Source organism: Petromyzon marinus, chromosome 80 (genome assembly GCF_048934315.1).
Source record: "Petromyzon marinus isolate PM22_M1 ecotype Great Lakes invasive population chromosome 80, UKy_Petmar_22M1.pri1.0, whole genome shotgun sequence".
Lineage (NCBI taxonomy): Eukaryota > Metazoa > Chordata > Hyperoartia > Petromyzontiformes > Petromyzontidae > Petromyzon > Petromyzon marinus.
Window position 1 is genome coordinate 4,454,793 of NC_133746.1, and position 12,541 is coordinate 4,467,333.

The following is a 12,541-nucleotide window of genomic DNA, read 5'->3' on the forward strand; positions in this document are numbered from 1 at the left end:
GGGGGCTGATCGATACCCGGGTGTGGTCATGGGATGGCTCCATATTGGTCAACCATGTTACGTATGCCGATGATCTGCTAATTGCTGCTCATTCAGAGGAGGACTTGGAGGTGCTGCTGTTGAACCTGGAGCTTGACACTAAGAGGTGGGGCCTTACCATCAGCCCCACCAAAACTAAGCACCTGCCTGGGTATTTTGTACCATCGGACAGTCCATCCCCACAACTCCCAATTGATAATAGGGCAGTTGGGAGAGAGTGTGAAGTTTCCCATACCTGGGCCGTATGCTCATGACCGGCTCCAGTTTGAGAGCAGAGGTCTCACTCCAAATCAGTCAAGCGGCATTATCTTTTTATCAGTTGTGTAATGCTGTGTGGAAGCTACCTGGTCTGTCGCTCCCACGAAGCTTCAGGTAATCTAGGCCACGGTCATTCCCTCCCTTCTCTACGCTTGCGAAACATGGACCCCCCTAATAGAACATCTTTGCCGGTTAGAAACATTTAGGCTGGTCTGGCTACGATCCATCCTAGGTTTAACCAGGTAGAATTGTGTGGAGGAGATCACAAATCCTTGAAAGATCTGGACAAAGTCCCATCGGTGAGCTCCTCCGGCAGGCAAGGCTGTGTTGGCTGGGTCATGTAGCCCGAATGCCGAGCCACCGCATGCCTTAACAGTTTTTGTTCGGCCGGATCGAGGGGGCTAAACGGGCATGGCACAGGCTAGAGAAAAGATGGAGTGATTTGGTACACGAGGATGTGGAGCTGAGTGGACTTGCCGATGACTGCTACCAGCGGTGTTAAGATCGGGCTACTGGGCCAGTTGGAGGCAGTCGCCCTCCAAGAACAACAGAGGGTGGAGGAGCGACGCTCACAACTACAAGCGGAGCACCGTGTGGCTAAAGCACAGCAAGTTGGCACAGTCGAGGGCACAGGTGGTGCATCAGCCAGTCATCTAAGTCAGTCGACCCGTGGCAACTGGGTTTGTCCCGTGATATCCTGTCATCGGGCGTTCGACATTTCACATGGCCTCAACGTGCACATTGCCTGGCACAATCGTCGTGGTGATGTCATCGCCACTTGGTGGCGAATGGCGGTTGTTGTTGTATGAGTGTATGTGTGAGTGTGCATGTATGAGTGGATGTGAGTGTGGGGAGTGGTAGTGTAATGGTGAGCATGCTGAGCTACGAACCCGGTGCCCTGGGTCCGATTCCCCCTCGCGACCGACACCAGTAACGATTATCTGAAGCGGTCACGGGCCTCCGCTAGGTAGACTTAGCCTCAAATGAGTACCTGGTGTGGTGTGTAAAGATCACCACTGTGGAGACAAAGGCATCTAGGCGTGATGTTGGCCACCCACCCCCTCGTTTGCCGTTCTGGCCTTCATAGGTGCTCGCTAACAGCACTCGTCCCAACAGTCTGTGCAGGCCATACGGCAGATCTGTCTTTTTGTATGTGTATGTACGTGTGCATGTATAAATGTATGTCCACTCCTAGTCCACTCCACCAACGGCAATGGGGTGTTCTTTGAAAGGTTTATTTTGAATCACAGTCGATGAGCAATAGGCTCATCAGCCCCAAAACGCCAAGCGGCTGGCAGAAAACAGCACTGTTGAATGGATAATGGATACCACTAACTGCACTTCTTGGAATGAGAAAGGTTATGTCGTTGTAGGAATCTTGGGAAAAGAGACGATGGGCTGGAATACAAATTAGAGCAGTGTGACGCAAGATCTGCGGTGCGGTGAGTCATGTTGTGAGTGGGTGGGTGAGTGAGTGGGTGGCTGGGAGAGTGGTTGAGTTTGTTGTTTTGAATTGCAGTGGTGGTGGTGATTTAACAAAACAGATCAGAATAATAATCAGAAGTTTTATTTCCCATTGAGTAAGTCCCATAGAGATAAAGAGCCTTTGTTCAAGGGCGAATTCGTAACAGGCAACATCAAAGCATTCCACAATTACAGATTTTCAAGAAACTTAATATCAATTATATTGTGAAATTACATTCACATTTCAACTTTAGAGATTTTAATAAGAGTCAGTTTAAAGTATATAGATTGCAGAATGGAAATTCCAAGAGGCAAAACTGGGTGGGTTCCATGCACTTTGGGGCGGCAGCTACATTAAATGCCTTTGATCCAAATTGTGTGCCAAATCTAGAAACTGTTCGTCGAAAATCATTGACAATGAAGTTAACAGGAATACAAACCATGGTGATAGGAACAGTCAAGTGGTAGGGAGGCGATGTACCACTGGCGTGTGACTGATTGCAATGGATCAGTGGGTGCTGGATCATCAATCACACTGACTGCTCTAAGCTGAATGCTAAGTGCACTCTAATGATGTGGTGCAATGGTATTTCTTAAAATGTTCTTCGTAAATATTACGTCAGTACTAGTGTAGAATGGGGAGTGGGTTGACCCAAAAAGCAACCCCTCATAAAAGTCACAAGAATGGTTTTAGCCCTTAAACAATCATCATGAAGGCGATAGAAATGGTACGGCCAATATACATATATTACATAAATGGTCACGAGGGGAGGAAAATTCTACAGAAACTGTGGAGCAACCATGTTGAGACATGGGGTATTTAACCCAAGGGAGAATACTTTTTATATATTTGGGCCTAAGGACGGGCGTTAGTTGTTTACTTTAATACAGTACGTGTAATGGGAAATGTATTACTCTACAAAGACTTCATAGAAATGGGGGAAACAGGTTTAACATTATGTTAAAGTAAACACCACTACAAATAATAAAACTGTATATTTACGGTATTGGTATCGATGCGTGCTGTACTGTATACTGTACTTTCAACCATAGTCAACGAAACGTTGACTATGGTTGAAAACATTCCGATTGTGAGATGTTTATCTTCGGTGAATATTGCTACTTAGCAGAAGTGGTGTTAATCTGTTGGTATGTAGATTAAATTGGAAAGTGATTCCCATCAGCTATTATCTGGGGATAATTGCAGAAAGTAGTCGGCTTAACGTCACTGTGAAATATGCACGTTATTGGGTGTAATGGGGCTCTGTCCTATGCATGTGTTTTTGTTCTGGATAACTATTAAACTGAACTAAAAGTTATTTTAATTACCAGGTAAATCCCACTGAGCTATGTAGCTCTTTTCATAAGCAACTTGGCCATAAACGATAGCTCAATAAAGTGGATTATCACGTAGAAATTTATGCAGCCAAATACTCTAAAAGCATGTTTCTAAATGTGAATAGAAAAAAAACGGAGAACCCAGAGAAGAATCCACGCGACCATGGGGAGTCCATGCAAACTCCAAATAAACAGACGTTAGGGTCGCGATCGAACCCACGACACCCTGTATACCGGGCGAGAGAGATAGCATTATATGCACCGCGGCGCCCCTATTCATAAGAGATAGGCAATGGAAGGCCGACAGCATCATCACGGGCCATTAGGCCGTGATAGAGGGCTTCAAGAGTGCTCTCTCTTGACAGGGAGAGGGCCATCGGACTTCCTGCTAATCTTCTGGACTCCCGAAAACCCACTCCACTCCTGCCAATACGAATGCGATAGGAACTACCTACAAGTTACAGAGACAGTGCCCCAAAACATAAATCTCCAATGAAGTCGCGTCACTGCCCTTCTGTATTGATGTGCTTCTGTCGTGCATATATTGGAATCTCTCAAGGTAATACAATTGTTGCCTTGTGGTGTTCTTGATTGCTATAGTTCATGCTTGGTTTATTTATATAATGGGACCTCCTTTTGGCGTTCTCTGGTCTAACACCGTTTGAGACGAGGCTTAAAAGAAAGCTGTCTCTGGTGTGGACCAATCAGTTTCAAGGACAATGCATATATTATCGGAGTATGTTTTTTTTGCATTCTTACCACAAGCATTGTGGTAAGTGCAGACGTGATTCCTTTTAAATCGTTTCAGTTTGGTGTTTTAACATCTTAACACCTGTTGCCAGAAAAAAAAACGGAAAGCCCTATTATCATGATTTATTTATGTTTTCTGTATGAGATAAAAGGCTTTTGGTCTTGCGTGCACCCTCCTCATACATTAGACCCTCACACACCCCGTTTGACAAATTATTCCACTCCGTGACAATCGGTAGGAACTGGGTGCTACACCCACAGATATGAGAACACAATTCCGACTGCGAACAAATATTTGATTTTGTGCAGCAGCAAAAAGTGGGTTGAAGTTAAAGGATTTTGCACCAAAATAAAAACCAGGCTTCTTCAACGCCAGTCTGCTACACGAACACCTGGGCCAGCAGGAGCAACATGAGGAGCTGAGCAGACACCAACATCTTCGGAGTAGACGAATACGCATTCTGAAATATAAACACATACATTTGCACGTCATTGTCAAGGTTGGTCTGAGAGTTTTCGCAACAGCACAAGGCTCAATGAAAAATGGCAGTTGGTCTTGACAGAATTCCCCCTGAGTGCCCGAATAAGTGCAGACAACTCACCCGTTTAGCAATCAATGTCAAAGTTTTGCCTTGGGACCATAAGCAGGGGCGCAACTATGAGTTGTTGGGTATGTGGCAGCGTTATGCGACGCCAAGGGGCCCAGTCGGCCACAAGAGGGCCACGAATCAACAGATACAAAATATATTTTTACATTTTTATAAAAAAAAAATCTCACCATAATTGCCAAAAAGCATCGTTACAAATGGTAAAATAATATTTTCGAAAAATACACACAGCATAAGATCTAGTAGCGCTACTGCTGGTGTTTATTACTGCACACCACCAGGACTTTTTGATAACTGACATGCACATGAAAGCAAGAGGCACGATAACTTAATTGTGCGTATTGTAACCTTTCAATATGTTTTATTACGAACTGTTACACGGTGCAACTAAAATAATATTTAGTAATAGTCTGCATATTATTGTATACAAGATAAAAACAAATATATATCCGTAGCTATTTCAGTAAAAGTGAGTTGGGAGCAAGGAGGGGGCCAAGAGTCGGATATTGCATAGCCCCCCCCTCCCCCCCGTTGAAAAAAGTCGTTGCACCCCTGATCATAAGCTTTGTATTCATTTATACAAATGATGCTCACTATCAATGATCCCCAAAACAAATTTCCACGGAATTTGCATACGTCTGCATGTATGGTTACAATATATTTGCCAAACTTCCACACAATGAGGATAACAGATCAGGCAAAGTCGAGTACCGAAATTTGTAATTCACACATCTCAGAAGAAAGACCGCATTCTTGGAGATGTACACCCAAACAAACCAAACAAGACAACCGTCACAATCTCGGTCCTAAAGTCACACTCTCATTGCATCTATAATCCCTTTCCACATAAGTGTTCTTTGTAGTAGCGCCCTTATTTGTAGTGCTCTGGGTAGCAGTGATCTGGGTTGCATGTAAACAACAAAGGAACACAAGTGTTATTCGTAATAAATAATTTCTTACGTTTGGTGTTAGCGCCACTCTGATAGTGCAAGACTGTCACAGACATAGTCTGCAGTAGTTTAACGAAGCGTATTATTAAATAATAGACATTACATTTTGATTTAAAGAATTACTAATCTACAACTCATTACTAATCATAACCAATGACTGATTACTAATCGATTATATAATTGCAATACCCCCCCTCCGCCTCTAATCACTGCACCTGATATGAGTTAAGTGATGACGTCACCCTGCTGCTCTATATAAAACCGGGAGCAAGCGAGGGCTTTACCATTCTGGCGAATTGCCCGATGATGCTGGATGTATTTACCAGCGAAACGTCGTACTCAAACTGTAAATGTGGATTCGCTCTTCAACACACCGGTGGGCTAAAGTAGTGAATTATTTGTCTTTTGTCAACGTGACACTTTTTTGCTGATTGGCCGTGTCGGGTGGTGGAGGGTTACGACACATTTATAAATAAACGCGATCTAACCCAAAAACCGTTATTATGAATAGTCTGCAGTAGTTTCACAGTATGAAGGTGGGTGATGATTGCTGCTGCTGTGTGAAAATCCCAATTGAGTATATTTGTATCAATGTTTTTAAATGTTGATCATAATGCCAGCACACAATGGGCTACTATTTTAGAATGATGTCACGTGATATTTAACGTCCACTGTGAAGAAGACGGTGGTGTGTATTAAAAAGGACAGCCAGCAGGATTCGAATTTTTAACATCTGCAACACGGCGAACTGCTGGGCCATGTCACCGCTCTTTATAATAATAACAATATCACACTCAATAATAATAATAGGGTTTTTCCCCTTTTTTCTGGTGACAAAACTTAAACCTTTTGCAAGGAATCATGTTTACGTTAACCACAATACTTGCAGTCAGAATGAAAACAAAAAACAACACTGAGGCACTGCCTTATCTGACACTTACTTCACCAGGAATGCTACATTCTACAAACAAAATGAGGGTACCCCAATGGGTTCTCCCTTATCGCCAGTGGTAGCGAATGTTTTCATGGATACATTTGAGACAGATGCCATCCAAACATCCACCCTACGACCCTCCTTGTGGAAGAGATACGTAGAACCAACACATACTGAACCAATTTTTCAACCACATCAATTCCATACACCCATCTATCAAATTCGCCATGGAAGTGGAAAATAATGGCATGCTACCATTCCTGGATGTTTTGACCAAGAAGAGACCTGATGGCTCGTTGGGACACTCTGTCTACAGGAAAGCCACCCACACGGATGCCTATCTAAAGCCTGACTCCCACCACCATTCAGCCTAGAAAAATTCCATCATCAAAAACTACACTATAGTGCCCATTGCATCTCCAACCAGCACCACCTATCCAGTGAACTTTAGCACGTACGCCAATCCCTCAAGATGAATGGATATTAGGACCGCACAATTCGCAAATCTGTATCCCCAACCATGGGTAGAGAACCATCTGAGGACCCAATCAAAACCATCATCTTGCAATACATAACAGGGGTTACCAAAAATATTTCCAAAATCTTGAACAAACACAAGATCCAGGTTCGATTCAACACAGTACACAAAATCCGTGACCTGATCCCATCTGTGAAAAATGTTATTCCTGATATGCAATACCCTGGTGTCTACAAAGTAAGTTGTGTGTGTGGTAGCAGTTGTATTTGGGAAACAAAACGACATGTCTCGGACCGTCTTCGCGAACACAAGGCAGATTTGAAACACGGCAGAACCAATAACTCTGCCGTGGCTGATCACTGCTTGAACGCGGTGGGCTTACACAACATTGTTTTTTTCCGAGACCAAGCTACTCTGCAAACCTTCGGGCTACCATCAAAGATTTGTTCATGAAGCCAAAAAAGTTATATACACACAGACGTAACTTCAACTGAGAAGATGGGTACAAATTGAGCAATCATTGGAAGGACGTTATCAACCAGGTAAAGCCTTAACTGGTTGTTGGTGTTTCCAGCCTACCTGCCATTGTCAGCAGTTATTTCCGACTCTCTGAGTTACATTACCAAGTTACATTTCTTTACATTGACGGGCTAAATGTCTTACTAACAAAGCAAACTCTGCCCCCTTTCCCTCGATGTGGCAGTGGCTCTCGTTTTTTTGCAGACTACAACTGGCTGTGATGTTGTTGTGTGTGTGTGGCTCTCTGTGTGTGTCTCTCGGTTTGTGTGTGTTTCTCTCTCTATGTGCGTCTCCCTGTATGTTTCTCTCTCTCTCTTTGTGTGTATCTGTCTCTCTCTCTCTCTGTCACTTTGTGTGTGTCTCTCTCTGTGTGTGGGTGTCTTTCTGTGTGTCTCTATCTCTGGGTGTGTCCCTCTGTGTGTGTCTCTGTGTGTGTGCGTGTCTCTCTCTGTGTGTCTCTTGGTGTGTGTGTCTCTCTCTGTCTTTGTGTGTGTTTCTCTATATGTGTCTCTCTGTGTGTGTCTCTCTCTCTGTGCGGGTGTGCCTCTCGGCTTGTGTCTCGCTGTCCTTCCCTCGATGTGGTGCTGTCCCTCGTTATTTCCCTCGTTTTCCAGTGAGCTGGATGTCTCACTAGCACAGCCACCTTTGCGTTGTTTCGTTAACATTGACATGCTAATCTCTCACAATACAATGACCACCTCCTCAGCTCTCCGTCGTCGTGGAGGTGCTTCAACCACACCCCCCTTTCATCTGGGTTCCCATCTTTGGATTTCCCACTCGCTTAGGCACAATCTCTAGCCCCCAGCCTCCTGCCTGTTGCGGGAACCCTCCCCCCCCTCGGCACTATATATAAGGACTTGTTTCAGCAGCTTGTTTCTCTCTCCCACCTGAAGACGATTGCTTGTGTGGCGATCAAAACGTCGTGATCTATTATTTTTTCTACCTACGTGACTTTACCGAAAGAACCAAAAAGTATAGTTACAAGATTGTTGCACATATATAATGTCTAAAGCAATGCACATACAGGTTTTACCTTTTAACTGATAAATGTGGGGGTCTGCAAGAATGGTGAGTGCATTCGACTTGTGATCCAGAGGTCGTCCGTTTGATTTGAAACATTGGCGATACGTTTATTAAATCTGCAATAACCCCCTGCACACCAAAGTGCGTCGATGATCGGCAGGACACGTGCCGTGGAGGAAGTGTGAGTTAGTTCACATTTTCCAAAACGTTTGGTCAATGTGGAAGAATAGACCAAATACCACTGAGAGTTCCTTCGAGTGTAAACTCACCCACAAGCGAACTATTCCAGGGTTGCACCTTTACATTTTAATCGAGAAACCAGGGCCAATAATGTGCCACACAGTGACTTTGGCTGCCCTTCCGTTTGTACATTTGCATGCATGCCACTCAGCACATCCCGGAACAAAATCCCACTCGAAGCGGTTACCGGCTCCTGACAATAGCAATTCGAAATAAATTCGGAAAATGATTACAGGTTAAATTTTTGTTGCCTCTGTGGTAGTAGTTACATTGGAGAAACCAAACGACATGTCTCGGACTGTATCCGTGAACACAAAGCAGACCTAAAACACGGTAGGACCAAGATCTCAGCCATGGCAGATCACTGTTATAATTCAGTGGGCTCACATGATATTGACTTCTCCAAGACAGAGGTTCTCTGCAAGCCATCTGGCTACCATGAGAGCTTCACATATCCACATATACAAACACAGAGACAATTTCAACCAAGAATATGGATTCTGGCTTAGCAATCATTGTAAGGATTTGATAAACCATTTCGGGTCTTAATTTATTGTGTTCACGCTTACGGTGAATTTCAGATCGCATTCCATTATATTCCTATCTCCCCCTTACTCTTTTCCGAACATAGATGGACTCGTCCATCTGAACAACTGCCAAATCGCTGTCCGTGGTGCTAACATTAAGGAAAAAAACACCACTTTTTTCAAATTTTCTTGCTCTGGTTTTCACACCTGATGATGATTGCTTGTGTTGCAGTCGAAACGTCGTGATAATTTTATATTTGCATTATTTTATTGTTTCCCTTCTACGTGACTTTACCGAAAGAACCAAGAATATGATTACAGGTTTATCAACAATCGTTTACCAGTCCTCACGCCTATTAACCAACTTCTCAATGCTTGCGCAGAAATGTTGTCGTCATGGGTGGTGACATGGCCCAGCGGTAAAGTGGTTACTGCTAGTTGCAAAGGTTTACAGTTCGGCCCTGGATGGCCACCCTGGTTAACGACTGCACGTGTATCACCCGATCACAGGCCAGGTTCTGAGTGACCTTGTGCCGCACAGGGAAAGTTGTCACTATGGGTGCCCTTTCAAATATGTTGATATGAACAGTGATGTAAGTTGCTTGTGGTGTTTAAAGTTATCTGAGAAGTCCCAATAAGATACATAAGATGTGAACCTTATCAAACACACGGCTCGCTCCCACCGTCATAACGATCCACGCACCGTTGTGGAGAACTGCATCCTGGTGATGGATGAAATCCACGTGCTGTATTCGGACACGCGCGTGAACACGCTGGGCTTGTTGGTCATGTTGCAGCTCTCCCTAGACACGAAGCTCGAGATGCCGTGAACAACCCACCCTCCACTCGTGTTGCAGTTCAGTGGACCACCCGAGTCGCCCTGCATAAAATGACAATACTATCAATAGCAGCGAGCAACGCACTCTGCAAACTGCATTGTCGAATGTAATACAAATTCGATTTTTGTAGCGTCTACTAAATGTGACCGTGACGCTGTACAAAAACAGTTGGCATATATACTTAATAAGTAATATTTAAAAATACTTTTTTAAACACGCTTTAATGAAATGTACCGTACTCGTAATGGAACAACTCCACGACTCCAGGAAGTGGCCCCGAAGCTTGCCATAACGTAAGGGACTGTGGTCATTTACAGCCAACGTCAGTTTACCGTGGACAATTAGAGCCAAGCGGAAAAAATAACATAAAAAAGAATGTTTCAAAATATATGTTTTTAAAAAATGTTTTATGATAGAATATAGTATTGTCATCAGTATGACGTAAGTATACCAAGTTTTCAGTCGATACCACATTGGGAAGTGGGTTAAAATTGAGTTACAAGATTTGAGGATATGACAACAACAACAGAGTGAGTTAATAAAAAAGCGCGTAAAAAAATGGAGGCAGACAGTGATAGGCAGTGGAGGAAATGGCAGGGCTCGGGCCTGGACATGAATACGGTGTCTGTACAGTGGGTGCCTGGCCACGAATGAGTATAAGAAGGGTGACCCAACAGAGCTGGGGGAGTTCTCTCCCTACACGAAGACCGAAGACTGGGCTGAAGACTAGCTAGGACCCTGGACCAGCCTTCCAGCCCTTTTGAGGGCTAAGGCTCGGCATACCCAGTGGTCAGGACCCACCGGGCCAGCGGTGGGTCAGATAGCCTATCCTAGGTCCCAGCCGGAGGACTCTAGGCTAGGATAGCGGTAGACGTGTAAGTCCCACAAAGCTAGGAGGTTAGCGGTAGACGTGCAAGTCCCGCCAAGCTAGGAGGCTGTACCTCCCTAGGGTATCGGGTGAGGGGACCGTATACCCCTCTGTGTGTTAAGGATTGTATAAGGAAAGAGTTACAATAAACAGTGTGCCTCGTCTTAATAAACACAGCATATGTATGTTGAACTTCTTTCGCACAGTATGTAGCCAACCGTGCTTATTCGAGTTAAACCACTGTTACCGTATATCATAATTGAAACTGCCAACAAAAGTCATAACCTTACATTTGAAAACAGGCACCCACTGTACAGACACCGTATTCATGTCCAGGCCCGAGCCCTGCCATTTCCTCCTCTGCCTATCACTGTCTGCCTCCATTTTTTTATGTACACCCAGCTTGATGAACTATGATCGAACATGTAGGTATGGCTTTATTGACCCCAGTGCTGTACCTGATACACCGAACCTTGACCTTACCCATCTGATCAGTATTTAATGGTCGATGGTGATGAAGGTGACTGAAAGATTGAGGCCATCGAATGCTGTGCACACCGATCATCCATAATCTTGTAGAGGTCATCAATGATCTTTAGTAAACCCATGTCAGTGCTGTGGAACTTCTGATATACTGACTAGAATGGGTTGCATCTGCCCATCGCAGCGACGTGGGGAAGTAACCACTTCTGACAAAGGTGCTCTTTGACCTTTGAAATCGTACTAAGATATACATTCGTGTGATAGTTTTTGGGGTCACTACAGCTGAAGCCAATGGTGTTACCTGTGCCACTTTGAACCGGTCTGGGTAAGTGCCCTCGCTGAATCGACGTGTGGATGTAGTCGAGTGGTGATGTTTTTTTGGCAGCCGTGCAATGAACATCGACAGCTCTATCACCGGTATTGGTGCCAGGGTCTCGAGTTTTGCATTGATTCCAGGTTGATCAGACTCAGATGCCATCTTGATCATCACTATTTTATTGGCAACGAACATCGCAAGTACTGTGCACAGACCAAGTTGATTAGTTGCGACCCCTGTGCCACAGAGAACAGAGGTCGCAAGCAGACTCATTGGATCAGTTAGCAGATCTGCAGGCGGCTCTGTAAATGAGTTGAACAGTCTCGAAACCAGTTTTCTTCCAAAGATGCTCTAGCCTCCTTCGGGTCTTGTGAGAAGTAGGAGAGTGCGTGGAGGGGAGTAAATTGAGATGACAGGGGAGAGGTAGAACAGTGTATGGGTGAGAGTAGAATGAGAAAGAGGGGAGAAGTAGGAGAGTACATGTAGGAGAGGAGAATGAGATGATAGGGAAAAGCTAGGAGAATGGTGGAGGTGTGTATATTGAGATAAAAAGAAGAGATACGTAGGGCAGTAGAGGTTGCTGAAGAGGAGTGTTATTTTTCGATTTAAAGCTTTCGTGACTGCAGGGATTCATCTTCTTGGTTCTTTCAGTAAAGTCACGTAGAATGGAAAAAAATAATAATAAAAATAAAACATAATAAAATAGAATATGTTTTATTTTTATTATTTTATTTCCATTCTACGTGACTTTACCGAAAGAACCAAGAAGAGGAGTGTTATTTTTAAATTGTGAAATGATGTATGTGTATCGTACTGCCATCTTTTGAGTAAAATAATAAGTGTCCTCGTGTGCTTGCATTTGCATGCGAGCCATCGCATGGTACAAGGCTCTAATACTGCAGAGATT

General features: G+C 44.1%; 1 protein-coding gene across 1 annotated transcript in view; it reads right to left on the reverse strand.

Moving 5' to 3' along the window:
* Positions 1 to 1,848: 1,848 nt before the first annotated feature.
* The window catches only part of LOC116958580 (elastase-1-like), a 54,905-nt gene continuing 44,212 nt past the window's right edge, over positions 1,849 to 12,541 (reverse strand). The window contains exons 7-8 of the mRNA XM_032981296.2: positions 9,832 to 10,008; positions 1,849 to 4,310 (exon numbers count right to left, since the gene is read on the reverse strand). Of these exons, the coding sequence (XP_032837187.2) occupies positions 4,230 to 4,310; positions 9,832 to 10,008 (258 nt within the window). The 3' untranslated portion in view covers positions 1,849 to 4,229. The remainder of the gene's footprint in view (positions 4,311 to 9,831; positions 10,009 to 12,541) is intronic.